General features: G+C 36.8%; 1 protein-coding gene across 2 annotated transcripts in view; it reads right to left on the reverse strand.

Annotated features, from left to right (window-relative positions):
* CUBN (cubilin) overlaps positions 1-24,230 on the reverse strand; it is a 225,935-nt gene that overhangs the window by 154,871 nt on the left and 46,834 nt on the right. For both annotated transcript variants that reach the window (XM_037510673.1, XM_037510672.1), the window contains exons 23-27: positions 23,333-23,525; positions 20,285-20,445; positions 19,754-19,935; positions 18,503-18,659; positions 14,868-15,055 (exon numbers count right to left, since the gene is read on the reverse strand). In XM_037510673.1, the coding sequence (XP_037366570.1) occupies positions 14,868-15,055; positions 18,503-18,659; positions 19,754-19,935; positions 20,285-20,445; positions 23,333-23,525 (881 nt within the window). The remainder of the gene's footprint in view (positions 1-14,867; positions 15,056-18,502; positions 18,660-19,753; positions 19,936-20,284; positions 20,446-23,332; positions 23,526-24,230) is intronic.

A 24,230-nucleotide genomic window follows, 5' to 3' on the forward strand; every position in this document is an offset into this window, starting at 1 on the left:
CAGTTCATGTAGAGAAATTAAAGCAAGATGACATCATTAAAATATGGACAAATTTCTTGGGGAAAATGGCTTATTTCCTATTACAAATTTTGAAAACTCCAAATAAACTTCAGCTTTTAGAGTTTATATGTAATTGAAATAACTCATCTGTCATGTGGAAGAACTCTAGGTATAACAGAAATCGCCCTTTGTAGAGAACAAGAATTCTAGTCAATATAAAGAAGATAGCAAATTTCTGAGAACAATACTCAGTGGGTTCATAGATTGACCTTCTGAAGTCAGTGTCACTCATAACATTATATTTCTTTTTTTTTTTTTAATATTTATTTATTTATTTTTACAAGCACTGGGTACAATCAGAGGCGCAGAAGGGTGAAGAATTCACCAGAGCCAGAGCGGAGAGTAGAACAGGCAGACTGACGAAGCACACTACTGAGGGGAGCAGCAGGTGGCAGGAGAGGTCTGCGCCCCATGTGGGACCCTTGCCCAGCGGCTGGGGATCGAACCGGTGCTGCAGAGGCTGCGGGCAGCTTCGCAATCCAGCACTCAACCACTGCGCCACCGGGGAGGCCCATAATATTACATTTCAGTTGAAAGCAGGGAGGAGGGCCTCCCCGGTGGTGCAGGGGTTAAGACGCAACCTATGAAGCTGTCCACAGCCACTGCAGCGCGAGTTCGATCCCCGGCCAGGGAGCCACCCCCGTAGCACAGCAGGTGCCCGCTGCTCCCCTCAGCAGTGTATTTCCATCGATCTGCCTGTTCTGTTCCCCACTCTGTCTCTGGTGAATCCTCTCACCCTCAACCCCCCCACACCTCTGGCCTGTACCCCAGTTTTTGTATGCATAAATAAAATAAATCTTTTTTAAAAAGAAAGAAAGCAGGGAGGAAATTTAATTGCAGGGACCTACTGAAGTATATTCAATATGGCCAGAGTCAGCTTCTGGGTTCCCAGTCTGATTCAACTTTCAACTTTGCTTAAAATGTAATTTCGTAAACCAGAGACATCCTGCAGGGGAGGAGGAGGGAGAGGATCAGAGGGAGGGAGGAAGGAGCACAGGGGAGTGTGGTGATGGTGCACGGCTGCCTTGGGGAAGGAAATTCTATGGGGACTCAATCTGTGGGGGTGGAGAGAAGCAAATATTGTCTAAAAAATGTTAAAAATGATAAATGTTTAAAAAATTTAAAAATTAAAATAAAAAAATGTAACTTGTGAAAATGACTTAATCTTTCTAAGTTAAATTTCTTAATAAATTTGTCATCATAATGGTACATGTCTCATAAGGTTGTTGTAAGCAGTAAATGAGAAAAACCATGTAATAGATCAAATGTGAGACCTGGCATGTACCACGTTCTCAAAATGTTATTCTAACTCTTGGTCAGATGCAAAGGAACCAACATTTTCGCAAAGAAACCATTCCGTAAATAGCTTTGAGAGAAGAAATATGATGGATACAGAGAACTTAGGCTGACTCATGCAAAATATTTCACAGAAATAATCTCTGGCAGGCCAGACAGGGAAGTAACAGATCAATGAATCACTTGTGGGGAGATGGACAGCCATTAGTGGCAGTGCATTGCCATGGCAACCTGGTTTTGTGTGGAGACTGAGACTGTCCCTGACATGTGGAGTACACAGAGCAACAGAAATCATACAGCGTGGGGAGAATGTAGGCATGGTATGTGTATCAGGGTAGAGGGAGAAGGTGGATCATGACAGGGGATGGCAGCAGAAAGAAGATAGAGAAAACTGTCAAGGCTGCTGTGATGAGGTACATAAGGGAGCGACAACTGGTAAAGAAAGCAGCTCTACTTGTGTTTTTTGTTTATTTCCTTTTGCAACCTCCTCTCTGCTTTCTGTTCTACTCCACCCTGAAGTTCTAGCTGCCATGGGAATTATGAATTTTTGGAACGACTGTTCAGATTTTACCTCATCCCAAAGTACAACTGTAACAGGTATCCAAAGAACTGCCTGATTAGTGTAGTTATTAAAAATGTTGTTTACACACAATCTCCAGGATAAACTTAGAACTTTCAGAATTTACTTCAAATTTGAAGGGCTTTGAAATACTCATGCAATATGGTAGCAATTGCCGAACAAGATCATAGAGTAGGGTAAAAGACCTCCATTGTGGATGAGAAAAACCCAGAGGGCTAAAAATGTAATCAAATTCTGGAGAGTAAATTAGGCAAATGTTGAGGAAGAAAGCCAATACGCAAAGCCTGTTGGAATCTAGATGGCTCCATGATGGAGGTGAAGTCTCCTCCAGTGGGCACGTGGCCACATACAGTGCACTCCAGCACATAGGTCCCGAGGCCCAGGAAAGCCAGTGCTGCCATGTGCTGATGGGGTGGGGCAGGAAATATGAAACACCCATCTAAAATTAAACAATTACTCATAGTGCCAGACTTTGCATGAGAACAAGAAACCCATAAAAATACCACATTCTGAGTGATTTTATGTCACTCCAAATTAGAGAGCTGTCTCAAACAGATCACATCCTTCTTCTCCACGTAGTGGCTGGTTGCTGACTGCTCTTAATAGAGCATTGATATTTTTATTTCTATTGTCTACATGTTACTCATTTTAGAAGCGACAAAGGTCGGTTTGGTTTTTGATTTTTTTTTAAATAATTGTCAAATAATGGATTGTGCAAAGATATATCTACATATGTATTTATCTCAGCATTGCTTAAAATAGTAGAAATTTCAAAAGATTCCCAATGCCCCACAATAAGAACTAGTGGCTATATTGTGATGATGGAATATGCAGTGTTGTAAATGATGAGGAGAAACATTCACAAGCTAGTGTTAGATGGAAAAGAAGTCATAATATGATGCCCTTTGGATATGAAAATAAAATAAATATATAGGGAAAGAATACAGGAAATAAACACCACCAAATTAGTAGTCATATAATTCAGGTTATTTTATCTAGATTATTCTGTTTTCCATATTTCTTGTAATTATGTATTTCGATGTGATCAGATTTTTAAAGCGTTTTCTTTGGGGAATCTATTGACACAGCAATGTAGATATTTGTTGATGATTTTCCAAACTCAGAATTCCATACCCTTTTGGGTTTTCAGATACATAGCTGGTCAATTAAATATATTACACTGTCTATAGCAATAGTTTTTTGTAATGTATCCAAATATTGTACATGAAAATTAATACATTAAATTATACTGTGGTGTGGTAACTTATACCTGAAGAAGTTGAAGCCTACATGTTTCTAAATCATGTAAAGTGTTGTAAAACAATGTTATTTAAATAAAATGTAATGTTATTATATAAGGTAATCTCCTCCAGCATTAGTTTAAAACCATATTCTGTCTGCCAAATGCTTCCCTTTTTATTGTAAATAGGTTTTCATTATTAATTAAGACTAATTATTGAAAAAGAATTCCTTCAGATGTTCAGGGACTAAAGACTTCTTAGAAACATAAGCTTTGATAGTCGCTGATGGTGCAGTAATTGCTTAATTCCCTCCCTAGTGGTAAGTGAAATGCTTCGAAAGCCAAGCATACTCTCCTGTGCACACAGGAACACTTAATTCCATGAACTGCAACCTTCCTTCTGACAATTCTACCACTATAGTGGAAGACTGAACTTTTTTTTTAATTAGTACCTCCTAAAAGCCTCACCATCTGCTCGATGAACTCAGATATAGGAAAGAATCTGGTTCATAGAACATGAAATTGTAGAATCTTGAGCTGAAGAACCTAGAGCACTGCTGGGCAGACTCCTCCAATTTATGCAGAGTGAAAAAAAAAACAGTTAAATAAATAGCAAACATAAAAATGAAAAGGTAAAGGGGTCTTTTTGGAAAAAAAAACTCTGAAATGTTGTGATTGGAAATCATTCCCATTTTTTAAAAACAGAAAATCAATGTAATTAATCAAAACCCACAAAATGAATCCTAATTTTAAAAATTAGTATTCTGATCTATGCACTCTTACTCATGCCTGGTGGGAGAGACCTCCGTGCACTTGCAGCCTGTAGTCTAAGGAGCAGAGTCACCAGCAGAGGAAATACAGATAGAGCAATTTTAAGTTTTGAACAACAATGGGAAATTTTGCTGGTTTAAGTTTAGCTTGGAAATTATCGAGAGATCTGATTATTATTCACCCTAATTCTGTCCTTCATGTCTGAAGAGAATCTTGCGAGAGGACACACACACAGTTTCTTTTGAATTTGAGAGCAAAGGCTCTCTTTTGAAAGCTGTTGTGTTTGCCTCATTAACTGTAGTAAATTAACGCAATCACATGAAAATTCTTTTTTGTGAGGAATGGTAAGACAAGATTAGCATTTCCTTTTGAGGAAAGGGATTTTGATCACATTCAGATTTTTTATAATTAAAAAACATCATATTTTTCTCTGATAACTTTAGTCTTATAAAATGCCTCTGGTTACACTTAATGACTCCATGAAGTATTTGGCTCAATTAATCAATGGATACAGCTTTCTAAACTTCTTTTGAACACAGATCATGTTTATTTAGTAGAATGCTAGACTCATGTCTTTTATCTAGACATAAATTGAATTGTTTGGTATACTGTTTGTCACTTTTTTTTTTTTGCATGTTTTTGAATAGCAGTTGTCCTCTCTGAATTGAAATAGCTTATCTCTGAATTATAAGCAAAATGCCAGGCATCCTAGAAGTAAACTTCCCCTGACAGACAGTGGCAGGAAACATGACTCATCTCCCTAGGAAGTGTTTAAGGAGGTGCCATGATGATGAGAGTCAGCTCAGACCCCTTGCTTTTCTGACATAAAATCTCACTGCTTCTTTGCATTTCTTTGTCTGTCAAAATGAATTTTAACTACAATACTTCTTAGATTCAGCTATAGAATCCCTTGGCTTTTGTAAGAAAGCTGAGAGGCTGAGGTAAAGAAACTTGCTTTCACTACTAGGGCCCATCTATCTATGTAAATCACAACTGGGGCAGCTCTTCTGGAAATCAAAGCCTTTCATTCACTGAAAATTGTGTTAGAGAACAAGAAGTCATTCATAATTTTGTGTTTATGTTATAATAATATTGGATAATATTTATTAGTACTTCCTCTGTGCTGGGTAATATTCTAAGCCCTCTGTATGCATCACCTAAAGTAAAATTCCTAGAAATTCTAAAATACTGGTAGTATTGTTATCCCTATTTTAGAGCACTGGAAAGTGAGGTATGTAGAAATTTAGTGATGCAATACTTTTTAAAGGTATAAGCTACTCAAGAGGAATTTTTCTTGTTTTCTTCATTGATAATTTTTAAATATTAAAATTCAAGGATATGGCAAAGTCCTTTATGTCTGTAATAATAGAAAATAACACAGTTTTTTAAAGTAACATTGATAATACATCAAATTCCCATTAGTCAAAGGAAATGATATTATCTTCACTACATTTCTTGACTTTAGAGTAAAAGAAGTGAACTAAATCATTTATCATTTATCCTTTGTGAAATATGTCAATGCATTAACAGATCGAGCAGCAGAGAAAGCAAGAGGAAATTATCTTGAGAAATGAACCATTAGTTACATCTCAACCTAAAGAATCAAATGTTCTCTATTTGTGAATTTCTCTATAGCCCATTGAGGTATATCTCCTACATCATTATAGGTGCAAATTTGAAAGTGAACTGCATGCCCAGTTTGTTCTGTCTCTTTATGTATATAAACTCTTTGACACTAACTCCCCATTTACAGATGGGGAAATCAAGGTACCTAGAAGTTCAGCAACTTGTTCAGTGTTACCTGGCTCATAAGTGGTAGAATCTGGGTTTAAATTCAGGCTACCTTGCTTAAGTCTTCACTATTAAGCACTAAGCTAGATGAACAGGTACAGAGACTATTGAGTTATATAGTACATTCTATTATGTGATCTGGGCACCTGTAAAGCATTTTCTTATGAGTGAGCACTGGATACAGTAATCTCTTTATGTATCATTAGCATCTCATAGTAGTCAACAGGTAGAAGAGAGATGATTTAAGCAATTCTAATTTCACTGACTCATGCAAGAACAACAGAAAGACTAGTTCCCTGAAGTTATTTCCAAATGTGCTTATCTTTAAACCAAAAATTTGGTAACTGAAGAAATTGTTCCTGGGCCCTTTACAGAATCTGTTATGTCTTCATGTGACCATCAGTAATCTGTGGTGCAATCATAAATGCCTGCTTTTGTTCTGCTTTTAAGACAGAATGTAAATGTAAAGTTTCTTTTCATTTTATATATATTTTAGATCATTCTTCCTTTTTGGACAATGTATGATTTTTCCTCTCAGGTGTAGTTCCTATAAAATTCCCACCACCAGTTCATCCATGTACGATCATCATAGGCCCTTGTGCTCTTCCCTCCCTTGTTTTGATTCCTCCCCCTGATCCCCTGCAGAATGTCTCTGATTTATGGTTGTTTTAATTTTGGTTTTTAATTTATTACATTATTATTTTTAATAATTTTTTCCTGATCCTTTATTTGGTGAATATAAAGCTTTTAAAAGAATAGAAGGGCCTTCCCTGTTGGCGCAGGCAGTTGAGTGCCACGCTGTGAAGCTGTCCACAGCCTGCAGCGCCAGTGCGATCCCCACTGGAGAGGGTACCACATGGTGAGGCAGACCTCTCCTGTCGTGCCCACTGCTCCCCTCAGCAGTTCGTCAGTCTGCCTGTTCTGTTCCCCACTCTGTCTCTGGTGAATCCTCTCACCTTCCCATGCATCTGGCCTGTACCCCAGTTGTTGTATAAAATAAATAAATAAATCTTTTTTAAAAAAGTTTTCAAAAATAAATAAACAAATAAATAAAAGAGCAGAAGATGTCAAACACCTACTAAGGGCTGTATACATGGAGTAAGGGAACTTGGAAAAGAAAGAGAACAAATTCTGGATTGTCAGAGCTGCCAAACAGATTCAAGGTTCTTCTGGGAGAGGAAGTCAGACCCCACGAGGGAGAAGCAGTCACTCACTATTGACAAGTCATAAGGAGTGAAGGTGGCATGTCTAAGCCATGAGACTACTGTAAGTATTAAAACAATGTCCTAAAAGGTTGTGGGAAGCTTGGGTTTAAAAAAAAAAAATGGCCTCTGCATTTATTTTTTTTCTTTCAGCTTATGTTTATTGACACAGTGTTGGTTTACATTGTTGTTTCTGTTTGGGGGGTTATAGGATTAAACCGCTACAAATCTGTTTTCATACCATACCACCACATGTTCCAATAGGGAGAAGAATTTGAATGGCCAAATGGCCAGGAGAGTGGGAGAACAGTAACATGCGCTTCTTGAGTGTTCAGTATTTGCCAGGTATGATCTTATCCAATGTATAGCAATTTCATAAGAAAGTGTAATTATTCCCTCCCTTTAACATGAGAAAACCAAAGCAACAAGAGACTCAATTCCATGCCCAAGGTCACAGCTAGTGAGGAGGAGCCAAGCTTTGAGACCAGGTGTACTCCAGCACCCACACTCCAGTCAGAGTGAACCTGGGTTCCGCCACCTCCTGGCAGAGTGATCCTGAGCAAGTGTTGCTACTTCACTGAGCCCTAATTCTCCTGCTTGTTAAATGGCATGCATAAAAATACCCAATGACCGCACTGCACTGTGCAGATTATGCTGTACTGTGAAGATCCAGAATAATATCTATCAAGATGTCTATAATAGTACCTAGCACAAAATAGCCATTTATTATTGTAATTTTCAAAATAAATATCTGAGACATGAAGGAGAACTTTCTAATATCTCATGAACTTAAAAGTTTCCCTTATTTTTTTTTAATAGAGACATGTTTTATTTATTTGTTTGTTTGCTTGTTTGTTTGTTTATACATGCACTGGGTACCGTCAGAAGCGCGGGAGGGTGAGAGAATTCACCAGAGCGAGAGCGGGGAGCAGAGCAGGCAGAAGGACCGAAGTACACTGCTGAGGGGAGCAGCGGGCAGCAGGAGAGGTCTGCGCGCCATGCGGGACCCTCCTCCGGTGGCCGGGGAGCAGCCGGGGATTGAACCGGCGCCGCAGAGGCCACGGGCAGCTTCGCAACCCAGCGCTCAACCGCTGCGCCACCGGGGAGGCCCCCCTTATTTTTATGAGCATAAAAATGGAAACTTTAACTTGGCCCAGCTTTGTTTCTCTTTGATGTTTCCTCATACACAACTCCCCTAGTGAGACCTCCAGCCTTTCTATACCTTTGTTCAGTGATTCTTCCCCAGGGATGCCTTCCTTGACCCACAGATAAGGTTGGTTCTTCCATTCTATATCTTTGGAGCTCCCAATAATTTTCCCTCACAGCATGTTACACAACTGTAATTAAATCTGTACTGTGTGAGAACCATCTGTCTCTTCCATGAAAACAAAGAAAACTGACATAAAACAGTTATAGTCCACAGGCTAGGTGTCTAAAATATATTTGAATGAGTAAATGAATGAACAAATCACATGTAAGATAGTAACATCTTGAGGAAGTACAACAGCAAAACCAGAACAAAACAATAAACCCTGTTTAATTCTGGTTCACTGGGGACTTCCTACATTTATTAGAACTTAGGTCTCTTAATTTATGAAACATTAATATTCATAGCACACAGCTTTCCCTAAATCAACTTCCCCTTTGTCTCTGTTTCTGAAATGCCATATGTAAGGCAGGAAATACCTTCCTAACTCCAATGTTACTGAGAAATAAACTTGTATTAAGCATCTGAGAACTTATGAGTTTCTCCAACAGCTAGTAAATAAATATTATTAACCTAACTAAATATCACAAGAGCCTGATGTTTCAAGGACCTGATATGGAAAATGTGCTCAGGCTCCAGACTTACAAAACACAACCACAGAACTGCATGTAGGATTGAAAGATATAGATTCAGTTTTCATCTACTCTTTCACTTGAAATGCATGATTTTGCAATGAAAGGAGGATATGGAACTGTAATAAATAATGATCTAAACATCTGTTGAATAAGATGACATCAGAAAGAGAATTTGGCAAGAGATGAAATGAATCTTATAAAGACTAAGAGGGAAATGCATTTGACAGAATTCAATGACATAATCCAGAGGACTTGAAATATTTACCATAAGTGGTAAAGAGGAAGAGAAAGGCATATAAAGTTATGAAAGGGTGTAATGGAAGATGATAAAGGCAAAGGTGCCAAATAAGGAAAGGCGGTAGGGAGAATGTTTAGAATGAATATAAAAATGCAATATATATATATATGACATTTTATGTAATAAATAAGTGTGATATTAACCAAATCACCAGGTCTTGGTGAGATAAGGCATATTATTTAGCTATAACAATGTTAAAGTAAAACCTGTTGAAAAAGAAACATTTCATAGCACTCAAAGGTAAATGTTAAGAAGATACCTATTAAAATATTTATAAATTCCCAGGAAAGAGCATTGAAGTAAGGATAAAATATATTGCCATGGTAGAGATGGACAACAGACAGTGGTCTCAAGTGCTGGACTAAGGGACTGGTCTCAAGTGCTGGACTCAAGTGCTGGACTAAGGTAGGCTCACTCTATTGGGATCCCTAGGGATTTTGATTTGTCTGTCTGAGGTGGATCTAGGAATGTGTTTTTCTAACAAGATACACAGATGATTCTGGAATGCAACCAGATTTAGCAACCAGTTATAGGAACTTTATCTTCCATCAGCATCTTCCTCAGTAAAGACTTTTTTTTTTTTTTTTTTTTTTACAAAGGACACATACCAACACTGGGCAGAGAAAAAGAAATACCAAAAAAAGGTGGTAGTGGGGAGATAATTTTAGCCATCTGCACATCTCTTAGATGTCTTTTTTAAAAACATAGCATTGGGCGAATTCTTTATGTTCTCCTCTGCCAAAAAGTAAAGAAAATAGTGAAATGCTACTCTGAACTAACTCTGGCCAACGAAGAAGTGACTACTAATGAGGTGGTGACCAAAGCATTTGGGGACAGTGATCAATTTTCCCTGGAGCCTGTGATGAGTGGAAACATCAGTCATAGGCTTAAGGTTGGGAAGTGAGACTTCAAAAGGAGGTCTGAATCCACACACCAAAAAAATTTAAAAAGTGAAAGAAAAAAGAAAAGCAAGGACAAAAGGAGACATGATTCAAGAAAAATCAGTCTTAAAAAAATAAATTCTGTCCACAAAATCAGGGCTTTTAGAGCAATGAAAGGAGAAATCTCCAAATAAATCAATTTAATAAGGAACTTATGGGGCTATTCATAAGCTTTCTGATCATTTTATGAGCACCCATACAAAATAGCTAAACTTTAGGAAAGAGCACATTTGGGGGGGGGATGTCTACTTTTAAAGCTATGATTATTGCAAAAGAAAGATGAAAATAGGATGTTTGCAGAAGAGAGTGTAATATGTATGATGAAGGGAAAATATGCCTGTATTTAAAGCTGGAAGAACCACTGAAATCCAAGGTAGAAGATTTGCCAGTCAATTCCTTTAAATAAACTTTTCCAAGTTTAAGTGCATCACCTCTTGCAGTAGAAAAAGGTATGTTCACTGCAGAACAAGTGTAATCTTTCTAAGTGTATAGGTATTTAAGGAATGTTTTAGCATGCCAGCAGAAACCACACCTCTGCTCAAAGATGCTCCCTCAGCCCACAGACATGACCTGTGAGCAGTGCTGGATCTCACTCCAGGGCCAGCTGTGTTGCCCATTCATAAGCAAGTTGGCTCCATCCTTTTGGTGTCAAGCTTAAAAATATGAACCATCTGTGCTTTTGATTTGTCACCAAGGCAAGGTCTAGTTTGTTGTAAGTACTGTAAGTCAAAGGTCATACAAAGTCATGGAGGGGTGATCATGTTGAAGCTAAAATTGTGATGTTGTAGAAACTGAGGAAGAGCTTTCAGGGAGAAAAATGAAAATGAAGGACAGATATTCAAGGGGAAGCAACAAACTCATCAAAAAGGAGAGAGAGGGGTGACTCCTCTGAACTTGTGTCCTGCCCTCCCCTGGCCTTTCAATTTATTTTTAGTATGAGGTTTTCTTTCCTTCCTCAGAGTAACTGCCCCTTCACAAATACAAATCTTTTATACATGGTTTAGTGTGAGTATGTACTTGCAACCAAGAGTACAAAGCAGAACAATAAAATAGAGGACTGTCAAAGGTCTGAAGGAAAAATGTTTTAATTTTCAAAACAGGGAAAATATTTATCCCAAAACCTCACATATTAATAAGATTGACAGTAACTTCTGAAAAAAAAAAATCTATATCAGACTCCAAAAATAATTTGTTAGCATGTAGTAAAGATAATAATAAATTACCAGTGCTTATCTATGAACATCAACTTCTAAAATAACAAACTTCTTTTTGTGACAGTGCCATTAGAATGGTAAATTAAAGGGCTCCTTGGAAGCTTCCTCATATTAGAAAATTGTGACAGAAATTTGTGTAAGAGTGTTCAGATAAAGGGCATGTGATGTTTTGGCTAAGAGAATCAGTGTGTAGCCCCAGTGCTTGGTAGAAAGCCTGGTCTTGCCACCTAGAATCTTTGTGACTGTGGAAAACTCACATTTGCCTCAATCATCTCACCTGCAAATAAGCATAATATTATTTCCTACATTACTAGGTAAGAATTGCATAGCTGCTGTGAGAATTGTCAAGCAAATAAGAAGTGTTCCATGAAGATGAACTATTATTATTACCAAATTGTTTGGATAATGTTATCCCAAATACATTCAGTAATGATTTTGTGTTAATTGAAGAAACCTATTATTTTAGAGTATTTGAAACAGGTTCTATCTTTTTTGACATTTTTATTAATTATTTTCGAATAAGTAGTAGGTCTGTGGCCAATGAATCTATATATAAATGAATAATGCTTTGAATACCAGAGAATCAAGATTCAGAGGGATCATATGATAGTATTCTCAGGCCAATTGTCAAATATTCTAGGAAAAATATCCTAGGAAAATATCCATATTTAGCTTATATATTTTTTGATTATATGAGCTAAGGCTGTGAAGTCAATATAATTAATGTAAAGGTGCACTGGATATTATAAGTCACTAACAGTCCAACTTTATGACTTGAACAACAATAAATTAATTTAACCTCAGCCAACAATACCAGAAATACATGAATGAGTTAATACAGTGACAGCATAGCTAACTCTGGCCAAGTTAGTTAGAGAGTTGCATCCAATTTTTGTGGTCATATCTTAAGAGGCACTGACATATAAGAACACATGCAGAGGAGGGTATTCCATGAGAGCTATCACATGAGGAGTTATTAGGAAAATGATTGCTGAGGATTAGTGAAGAGAGGTCATAATTTATTTGATTTGCTTCTAAGACCTTGGACAGTGAATTTATAGACTTAGTCTATACTCACTCTCTTGCTTCATGTCTTCACACTATAGTCCTGCTCTTGCTCTAACCATTCCTTAAACACTGCTCTGCCCAGGGTTACACTGATTACTGAGGAAAACTTCTCAACTTTGACCTTTCTTGATCCTTGGGAGCACCTCTCCTTGCTGATCTCTGTAACCTTCTATTATACTCTTCTATTATACACCTATTATACCTTCTATTATATTCTATTTTTCCTTCCTATGTTTCTAAGGCACAATAACCTTGCAGTTTTTCTACAAAAAATATTTGTAGACAAAATATTTTGTATTGTGTAGTTTTTCTACAAAAATATTTGTAGTAGGGCCTCCCCAGTGGCGCAGCGGCTGAGCGCTGGGTTGCGAAGCTGCCCGCAGCCTCTGCAGCACAGGTTTGATCCCCGGCTGCCCCCGGCCCCGGAGGAGGGATGGCACGCAGACCTCTCCTGCCACCCGCTGCTCCCCTCAGCAGTGTGCTTCGGTCCTTCTGCCTGCTCTGCTCCCAGCTCTGGCTCTGGTGAATTCTCTCACCCTCCCGTGCTTCTGACTATACCCAGTACTTGTATAAATAAATAAAAATAAATCTTTAAAAAAAAAAATATATATATATATATTTGTAGTTTTTCTACAAGGTTATTGTGCCTTAGAAGCACAGAAAGGAAAAACAGAATATAATAGAAGGTGTATAATAGGTGTATAATAGAAGAGTATAATAGAAGTTGACAGATAGCAAGAGGAGGTGCTCCCAAGGATCAAGAAAGGTCAGAGTTGAAAAGTCTTCCCCAGTAATCAGTGTAACTCTGGGCAGAGCAGTTTCTCCTTCCTCTTCTCAACCTACAACAACTCCCTGCTAATCTAATACATGCTCTGTGATTTCTCCCTAATTCATCACTTGTTTTTGCAAGGTCAATCACCTATTAGAAACCTCTTCTATATGGAGACTCAGACTCAAAAAAGAAAAATGAGAAAGTGAAATAAAATTGTAAAATACAGAAAGAATTCTTAAGGTTGACTTCCCATAATGGCATGGCCAAAATGTTCTTACTCCTATAAGCAAATGATCATTTCTCCCACTGACTATTTTATTTCCAAATCTGACTCATTTTGTTTTGCCCAGAGGACAAGATAATAAAGGATAGGTTATCTATCCGATGGGTTCTTTACCAACCTACACCTCTCAGCAAAGCTAGGTATAATCACTGACCAATTTCTAATCAAGTTCTTTCATAGTTTCTGTTTCATTAATTCAAAATAACTCAGCTCTGGCAGCAATAACAGTCACTCAGTTGGGACTTGGCAAAGACATTTGAAATAAACCCTTAAACTAAAAGTTATTAAAATAATGGAAAATGAATTTTGTGTTTCTGGCTTTTCTTTCCTTAAATGGTTATATGCACTCTTAAAATTTCCATCATAGACCAACCATGGCAGTTATTGCTCTGGTCTTGCCCCTTGGCTTACAGAAATGGAAATAAAATCTCCTCCCTCTGGCAACAGTATCATTCTTTGGAAGGCTTTGCTAAACTTCTGTTTCTCATTCTGTATTTTGCTGCTTTTACCATCAATGTTACACAAGATAGATGGCATGCCTGTAACATCCTCTACCAAGGGCTTCTAATTAGCTGCTCTACAGTTGCTGGAACATGTATTTTTTTTTTATTTGACAGTTTTCAAATGCCTCCAAAAATTATCTGATGGAACTTAATGTTACTATCCTTAAGTCAGTACAAAGAGGTAGAGTCCAGTCCCTGGAAGCCTTTCATCTCATTTCCTCCCCCACTCTGCCAAAGCTTTCTTTAAAGTCAAGTTCAAAAGTTTTTCTCCTCTGTAGCTTTTGCCATTGTGTTTCATCAAATCACTCATATAGTGCCTAGCATATTGTTATATATGCAACACCTTGAAAGACCTTGAGTTCTATTTCAATTTGTGTTCAGGCTAGAAGAGCTGCAGTGAATGTGTAGAAATTTTACAAAATGACCAATTGAGAAATCAGTTCATTCTCGTTAATCAATAGGTAACAATAGACTGATACTAAAATATGATTATAACACTCAATTTAACCTAAACTTATTGAATTCCTATAAAATTCCAACTCTACAATCCATGCCTGGGTTACCAAAGTAAGTAGAAAACCACTCTCACCTTCAAAAAGCTTTTGTCTATCAGGGCATGAGGATTCAATTACAAATAGCAAAAATATGATGTAACAAACTGCTGTGTTTGTGAGATGCACAGGGGACTTTATATAAAACAATTATGATGAACAAAAATAGACGTTACTCTTCTGCTTCTGCATTATTTAAAAAACATGAAGTCAATCATTCTAGAAGCTACAATGAAACCTCCAAACATAGTTATTTATGTATATACTTTATGATATTTTAAGATGATATAGCAGAGAGACATGAAATATACCTGTTCAAATACCATGGACTTGACATATTAGAGATGTATAGGGCAGAATTATGAATTCAGTTCTAAAATGCATGATGACTTCTAGCTTACCTTGTTTGATTTGATCTGAAAATGCAAGAATTTATTTAGCTTCAAAATACATACCTCTAAATAGTCTGTGGAGCAATTTGTGTGATATTCCAAGTCAAACTCTACAAATGTGAAATTCACAGTGTTTCCAGTTGTTGCTTGAATGGTCCAGTTGCAACGCTCATTGGTAGAATAGGGATCTGGGTGATGTATACTCTCCAAGACGCCATAGGTTTGATTCACAGTCACCACATTCCTACATGCTGGAAAAAGAAATATGATTGTTAAGAACTATCATATATATTATAATTGCCCCAAAAGGTCTGTGAGATTTTCCTTTAAGAACACATCTGGAGTAAAATTATATGTGTACATGCATACATATACAACTATATGTATATATGTGTACATGCAATTATAATACTTAAACAAATTCAGAAACTTAAAAGTGTCATGAAAATTGCCTATATTAAAAAGCCATTAAATTCCTGTCATTTAGAAAGCAGACCATCTTAGCACTACTTGGAGATCAGACTAATTTGTTTGAGAGTGTATTAAACATTCTATGCTTCTTTTAACTTTAATGCTCGAAAGGGACAGAAATTCTGACCTTTAAATTTACAACAGTTTAAAAACACAAAGTCTTATGTGAATGCTAAAAATGAAAACAACATGGCATTGTTGAACATCCAAAAGTCAGCATGAAATTTACAATAAAGTCTCCATTATTCCTCTAGTTAGTCATCAGAAAGTACCAAGGGAACACAGGAAGCATAAAGGATTTAAAGAAGAAATGAAAATCTTAAATCATGAAAAAGTCTTCAATCTGATGGTGGCTTTCTTTTTTTTTAAAAAAAAAAAAAAAAAGATTTCTTTATTTATGCATACATGAGCTGGGGTACAGGCCAGAGATGTAGGGATCCACCAGAGACAGAGTGGGGAGCAGAACGAGCAGACTGACTAAAAAAAACTGCTGAGGGGAACAGTGGGCAAGGCAGGAGGGGTCTGCTGCGCCATGCGGGTATCTCCCTGGCTGGCTGAGGATTGAACTTGTGCTACAGAGGCTGCAGATTGCTTCATAGTGCGGTGCTTAACCCCTGCGCTACCAGGGAGGCCCTGATGGTGGCTTTCTTGAGTTGAGTTTTCAACATAACTACACTAGGTACCTCAGGTATGGCCAGTTCTAGGAGTCAGCGCCAAACTAGGGTGGGTTTCAACCAAACCTAAGAATTTTAACAATGCACGTGCCTGCCCTTTTCCAAGTCATTTCAAACTGTTTGATGTGTAATAAGAGAATGGGAAAGTAAGTATTATTTTGAAAGAAGTGTCTCTGAAAAATGAGCTAGATACATTTCTGCTACAACACTGCTTCCTGGCAGGAGGCCGCAGCATCATTAATAAATTCTGGGATGAGAAAGAAAAAGAAAAATACCGGATGGTCTCTCTCATAACAGGAATCTAGAAAACCTAAATAAGGGACCAGGAAAAAGAATAACTATAAGAAAGAAAAAAAATCAAAATCAACAAAGAACTATGAACCAGAGACACACTATGGGGGCGGGGCGGGGCAGGGAAAGACTGGCAACAATAAATGCTGGCGAGCGTGTGGAGAAAAAGGAACCCTCTTACACTGCCAGTGGGAGTGCAAACTTGTCCATACACTATGTAAAGCTGTGTGGAGAACTCTCAACCTGGGGTCAAAATCAGGGGATTACAATTGTATGGGGAATATAAAAATAAAAATAAATAAATAAAATAAATTCTGGTATGATGCCTCCCTGGTGGTGCAGGTGGTTGAGCACAGCACTGTGAAGCTGTCCACAGCCTCTGCAGTGCCAGTTCGATCCCTGCTGGCCTTGGAGCAACACACATGGCGAGCAGACCTCTCCTGTCTTGCCCGCTGCTCCCCTCAGCAGTGTATTTCGTCAGTCTGCCTGTTCTGTTCCCCGCTCTGTCTCTGGTGAATCCTCTCACCCTCCCGCGCATCTGGTCTATACCCCGGCTCTTGTATAAATAAAATAAATCTTTAAAAACTAAATAAATAAATTCTGATATGGAAAAGTATACATTTGTGGCTCTCAAAACCTACTTTTGCTGACTCAGGGAGATATTCAAACTATTACTCTTTGAAAACCTCTACATGCTTTTATACAAAACAGATTTATAAGGAATAATTTTGTTGTTTAGATGCCGCTGAGAAGTTATACCTATTAGAAAGGTACTAAGTGCCTCAATGGCTACAAAAGAGATCTGAGGAAAATATATTCCATTGAATTATATCAGGAGTATATATTCCTGCAAACACTCAATTGGCACATTTTTCAGAAAATATGACTGGTTAGCTCTGATATTACCTCTAAGGACCTATATCCCTAGTATATTAAATTCCACCTTCATTGTTTTGAAATTATAAAAGAAAAGTAAATATCGCAGGAATAAGCAGTCTGACTGTCAGAAAGCCAAAATATACAAATTTAGATTTAGTGTGGCAAGAAATTGTGCTTTCCAAGACACAAGAAAAATATTTCTTGTGTGGAGCAGCAGGCGAGACAGGAGAGGTCTGCTGAATTTGTTTTCTGGAATGTCCATTTTAAAATTAACTTTAAGAGCACAATGGACTATGGTGGAGGACTGTGAAAGTCTGGTGGTGAGAGCTACGTGACCACAACTGAGGGGAGAAAAATCTATGCTGTCAAAATATTAATGATGATGTGAAACAATGGTACTTCATTAAAAAATTTTTTTAAAGAAGCAATTAATTCTAGAGTTAGAAGGGAGCATTTGTGTGCTTAACATCACTTATAATTAGGGAAATGCAAATCAAAACCACAATGAGATACTACCTCACACTGGTGAGAATGGCCTATACCAGAAAGACTGGCAACAATAAATGCTGGCAAGGGTGTGTAGAAAAAGGAACCCTCTTTCACTGCCAGTGGGAGTGCAAACTTGTTCAAACACTATATAAAGCTGTGTGGAGGACCCTCAAATTACTAAAAATGGAGCTACCATATGACCTAGCAATTCCACTCCTAGGAATCTACCCAAAGGACACAAAAACATAAATTCAAAAGACATTTATGTTTATGTTTATTGCAGCACTATTTACAATAGCTAGGATATGAAAGCAACCTAAATGCCCAAAACAGATGAATAGATCAAGAAGATATCTTAATAGTCCATATTGAATATATTGTATATATACACACGGAATATCACACAGCAATCAAAAAATATAAACTCGTGCCATTGGTGGCAACATGGATGGAGTTAAAAGGGATTATGCTCAGTGAAATAAGTCAGAAGGAAAAAAGAAAAATATTAATGGCTTCACTTATAGGAGAAATATAGGGAAAGCTAACAAAGGGTCAGAAAAAAAAGACAAAACTAGCAGGCAAATCACAATGTTGTATACAGATGGAAAAACATTAGTTGTTAACCTGCTACACTGATCTTTAGCAAAATCGCAACTATGTCAGCATATGAAATACCCTTAAATTTCTATAGCTTATCACATGCTTTAGTTAAACGACATTAAATTTAATCCATAAGTCTTTCTCCCTCAAAAGAAGCCAAATTTTTCTCAAAAGGAGCAAAGACTTAATTCAATTGCTCAAACCAATGGGTTATATTTTTTATTTTGATTTGTTTCATTCATCAAGAGTTTGAAGGCCTGCTCTAGGCACCAAACAGCCAGTGTATATACTTACTTTGCCTGTATTTGGCCAGGAAGCCACTTCCTTGTTGACCTTCATCTGTCCTCAGTTTTAAAGACATGCTATCTCCACTAGAACGGATGAGAAGTGGCTTTTCATCCCCACACAGCTTAGTTAGCAGATGAGAGCTGGTACCTGGGCCATCATATACCTTTAATAAAATAAAATATTTTAAATGTCAGATGATTGTGGTTGTAAGCATTATCTAAAGATCCCCGTAATCTTTAATAAGAGGTGGTATATGTGTGTGTGTGTGTGTGTGTGTGTGTGTGTGTGTGTGTGTGATATATAGGATATAATAAAAGAAGACCTCTGGATTAAAATGTCTTTTAATATTATATTGAATACCTATAACTTGGGGCATAAATCTGAGCTATTTAGCCCTGGATGTGTATTATGGCTAGGGTATGAACCAGGTGGAAATCTGAAGATTGAAAATGAAAGAGTCATGCATATTTTTGAGACTATAGCTGATAATCAGTTCTCCTTACTTTTTGATTCATAGTTTATAATTTATGACACTTTAACACTTTTTAAAATTTATTATTTTTTTAATACATACAAGAACTAGGCTGCAGGCTAGAGGTGGGGTGGGGCAAGAGAATTCACCAGAGACAGAGTGGGGAGTAGAACAGGCAGATCTACTGAAATACACTGTTGAGGGGAGCAGCAGGCAAGACAGGAGAGGTCTGCTTCACCATGTAGTTTAGCTTCCTGGCTGGGGATTGAACTCATGTTGCAGTGATCAGTGATAGCTTGATAGTGCTGAGACTTAACCCCCAGAGCCACCAGGGAGGCCCTAACACATTTTAAAATTTAGATTGTTTTTTACCAGACAAGGGTGAATTGTTGGTATGCAAAAAGTTATAGTTGAATAACTCAATTACATTTTTAATTCACCAAAATTTTCCACTAAATTACTATTTTTCAATGCATATATAAAATAATATAGATAATAATTAGAATAAATCTCATGACCTCTTTCCAGAGATATTAACCATATCTTAATAGTCCATAGTCAATATATTGTAAACACTTAGTGCATCAAGCTTTTTAGAAATATATGCTATACTTAGGTTGTCATAGCCATCAAATTTTCTTTTGATTAAGTTTTGACTTTGTTAATTTTTGTGTAAGTGCTTTTTTTAAATGTTTCCCTTTCCCAAATCTCAGAAACAAAAATAAATGCATTGTGTGTTGGGTGAGATGAGATCAGTGTATGATGCAATGAAACTTCATACATACAGCCAGATAATCTAAAGTGCAGTCTGGATGATGTTCCAGGTGAAAGTCTTCAAATTCCAGCTCAAATGGGCTGCCACGGCTGGATCTCAACCACCAGTAGCATTCCGAGTTGTGGTAATAGGGCATCGGGTAGTTGGGAGATGTGAATGTGCCAGTGGGAGTGGTGAGATTGCCCCCACAACCTACGGGAGAAAGGCATAGAAGGACTTACATCACTGGTATCTCTCCTTTAACCAAGTTGCAAAACAAAACTGCATCACCAAAGACTAGCTAGACTATAAATCCTAATTTACATTGATGAACTTTCCTTTATCTAAACCAAGATGACCAACTTGATGAAATACATCAGGAAACTAGAACATATTCCCCTACTTTGTCATTTATAAAAGGCTGCTGTGAACACAAATATTTATAAGTTTGTTGGTAATAGTAATGACAAAAACGCAGCTAGGAAAAAAATAGGTAAGAGCATGGAATCAAGACATCAATCAGACTGGACTAGCCAATAAGAGACATCTCACTCCTATTTACCTGTTAATGATCCATCCCAGTAAGCTGAGAACCCAGACCTTGAGTCAAATGAGTCACTCTGAAATTTTAACCATAGTTTGTTACTGTGAGAGATGATTCTTGGAGGTAGTATTGAGCCACAGTATTTTCCCAGGAGTGGTGAATTTTCATAGCCTCCATCTCTGAGACAAAACAGAGAGGTGATAGCTTAGGTTACTGACAACTCTATTATACAAACATTTAATTTTATTTGAACTTTAAGATCACAAACATCAGTTTATGTTAGTCAACTTCTTTCAAATAAAGAAGTGGGGGAGGGAAAAAGGTGAAACAGTGTGGGAGATTTGATGAAAAAGATTTTGTGAAATCAGACCAAACACTGGGGGAAAAGCCACCACTCCTCCCAAAAAACAAGCATACTCAGAAATGGATAGCAAAAATACTTTCATGTCTTAACCTTGGTTCTGAGGAGTAAGAAATAAAATACTTTTCCCTGAGTACATAGAAAAAAAGTTTCTTTAAAAAATTCAAGTTTTCAAGATAAACAGCTGGGACTACATCAAATTAAAGAGCTTCTGCACAGCAAAAGAGACAATAACAAAAACAAAGAAACCCCACCAACTGGGAGAACATTTTGCACCCAACACTAATGATAAAGGACTGATCACAAAAATCTGCAAAGAGCTGATGAGACTCAGCAACAACAAAGAAAAAATCCAGTCAAAAAATGGGCAGAAGAGCTAAAAAAGAACTTCTCTGAAGAGGAAATGCAAATGGCCAACAGACATATGAAAAAATGTTCAAATCACTTGTAATCAGGGAAATGCAAATCAAAACTACCATGAGATACCATCTCACACCAGTGAGAATGGCACATATTAAAAAAACTAGCAACAACAAATGTTGGCGAGGATGTGGAGAAAAAGGAACTCTTGTGCACTGTTGGTGGGAGTGCAAACTGGTCCAACCACTATGGAGAGCTGTGTGGAGATTTCTGGACCTACTAAACATAGAGCTTCCATATGATCCAGCAATTCCACTCCTTGGTATTTACCCAAAGGACACAGAAACATCAATTCCAAAGAGCACCTGCACTCCTATGTTTATAGCAGCACTGTTTACAATAGCTAAGCTTTGGAAACAGCCCAAATGCCCAAAAATAGATGACTGGATCAAGAAGATGTGGTACATATATACCATGGAATATTACTCAGCATTCAAAAAAGATAAACACATGCAATTTGCAGCAACATGGATGGCACTGGAAGATCATGCTCAGCGAAATAAGCCAAAAAGAAAAAGAAAAATACCGATGGTCTCACTCATAGCAGGAATCTAGAAAACTTAAATAAGGGACCAGGAAAATGAATATAAGAAAGTGAAAATCAAAATCAACAAAAAACTATGAACCAGAGACACTTTTTGGGGGTGGGGGGCGGGAGGGGAAGGATTGGGGTCAGAATGGGCGTTTGCAATTGTATGGGGAATAAAAAAATAAAAATTAATATTTAAAAAAAAAAATAAAAAAATAAAAAATTCAAGTTTTCAATTTTTCACATTATTAAATAATATTTAAACAACTTACTAAAGAATAGCCATCTTTTATAATTGGCATGATATTTTATATAGCCAGTTGCAAACTAAGAGAAAATATTTGATCTTTTCCCTTTCAAAGTATCTGGCAAATGTGAAGGACACAGAGGAAACCATTATTATTAACAGTATAAGCAAATTTTGTTTAATTTTACAAAGAAACCTTAAATATTTTCCTTCTAATTTGAAAAATTTCAAAAGTTAATACATCATATTTGACCTGTTAGCAAAATTTTTAAAAAATATCTTTCTTCTAGGAAAAAGAAAAATATCAGATGGTTTCACTTACAGGGGGAATAAAGAGGTACCAAATAAGACATAAGGGGAAAAACAATAACAATATAAAACAAAACAAAACTAAAACAAACAGACAATTCTAAACCTGAGACATCCTGCAGGGAGGAGGAGGGAGAGGGAGCAGAGAGAGGGAGGGAGGGAGGAGCACAGGGGACTGAGGTGATGGTGCACAGGTGTATTGGTGAAGGAAATTCTGTGGGGACTACACCTGATGGGGGGGGAAGCAGACATTGTTTAAAAATGAACAATGATGTAAAATATATATAAATAAAAAAAGTTACCTTTCTTCTATAACTTTTGGAGTGTTAAATATAGTTTATCATATGTAGCTTTTTACTCAATATCAAAGTACAATAATTAATTGCTAAAATTTAACAAAATTATTACTTAAGCATGATCTGGTGCAACAGTGATTTAATACTTTAGAATTTACATAGTAAAATAAGACATTATAAAATAGTAAAGTATTCCAAGTTATGGAAATGTTAATTTTTTTCACATAGACACACAGCAAATTGATTAGCCTAATGAAACTCACTGTAATGATCTGGTGAGATATCAACATCTAAGTTGATTTATCTTTACTGCAGTTGTCACTTCTAAACGTGGTCTTTCAAAGTGCTAAAGAATTACAGAAAAGCATGCGTTGCACTGGAATTCATAAGCCAAGACTTTCATTACTTGAACACAAAAAAACCTCATTTGCCATTATTTTTGTGACATATTTAGATTAAATGGACAGCAAAGCAAACTGAGTTTGTGCACAGAAAGTAGGTGGCTGGTACTCTGCAGTGGTGATACATGATTGAGAGAATCCTAATATTAGCACAATTAAAACAATAAATTAAAAATTATTTAAAAGAAAGGATTAAGAAAAAAGTAGATATTCAACAATAGCAAATATCTAATTTTAGAATAGTAGTACCTTATGCTAAATCTGCCCAAATAAAATCTAGAGTTTATTTTCAAATAGTCCCAATAAAAAATTACTTCAAAAAACCTACTTGTGCTTTTTTTCTGCTGTCAGGCTCTTAATGATAAACTTTATCTTTTAACAAGAAAGAGCATGCAACAGGGAGCATTACAGAGGAAGTCCATATTTTTTCATTAACCTTGCCAGGAAAGATTATGAATGAAAATACATAATGAAAAAAATTATGATGAAATAATGGTGCTTACCTGATTTCTACAAAATCAGCTACACATTCTCCACCAAGGGCATCCTCTAAGGAGAAGTTTGTGAAGTGCAATGCAATCTGTTGGCTGGTTTCCACTGTGATCCTGTAAATGCATTTCCAGTTGTTGGGGTAATTACTAGGGAAGTGTGGAGAAGTAAATGTCCCAGAGTCATCTGTATAGCTTTCCAAGCATACTGTGAAAAGAAATAGACCACAGGAGAGAAAATGAAAAATATGACACTACATTTATAGGCCATTCAGCAATGTATTCTTTATTAACTTGTACCAGTGTGCTTGAGCTTGAGTTTCAACAGGCCATCTTGGAATAGTCAAAGAATGATTTCATTTTAGAATAAAGTTTTAAAATCTAAAAAAAAAAATAATTACTAACAGCAAATCTAAGTTACATAGTCAAATTGATATATCTATCACAACATTTTATTTCTTGGAAGTATGATCTATTCAAATAACCATAAACATTTAAACACTGAAAATTGGGTCAAGATTAGCAATGGGGAGTAATGAGAACAAAAACAATTGGTTCAAGGGACTTAGAAATAATTAAGTTCTGCTCTCATTTTCATAATCTTTCTTTAAAATGATTTTTGCCAGAGCAAGGAATAGAAAGTGAATATTCTATCATCTGCGATTTTGGCCCTGGACCAAAGGAAAATTTACTATACAGGTAGGGAGATTGGGAGGTCTCTGGAGTTTGCCACCTTGCATGCCTTTCTCTTTTATTGCTTATTTTTTGTTTTCTCTTTATTATTTTGTTTGTCTGTACAGCTTGCTTCTTTCCTTTTTCTCTATTTTAACTGTATCTTCTTACTGAAAATTTTTTCTTATTAATACTTAAATTCAACATCCTCCCTGCCAGATTATTTCCACTGCTCTTAATT

This window comes from Talpa occidentalis, unplaced genomic scaffold, assembly GCF_014898055.3.
Source record: "Talpa occidentalis isolate TD23 unplaced genomic scaffold, MPIMG_talOcc4v2.1 talOcc4.14, whole genome shotgun sequence".
In the NCBI taxonomy this organism is placed as follows: Eukaryota; Metazoa; Chordata; class Mammalia; order Eulipotyphla; family Talpidae; genus Talpa; species Talpa occidentalis.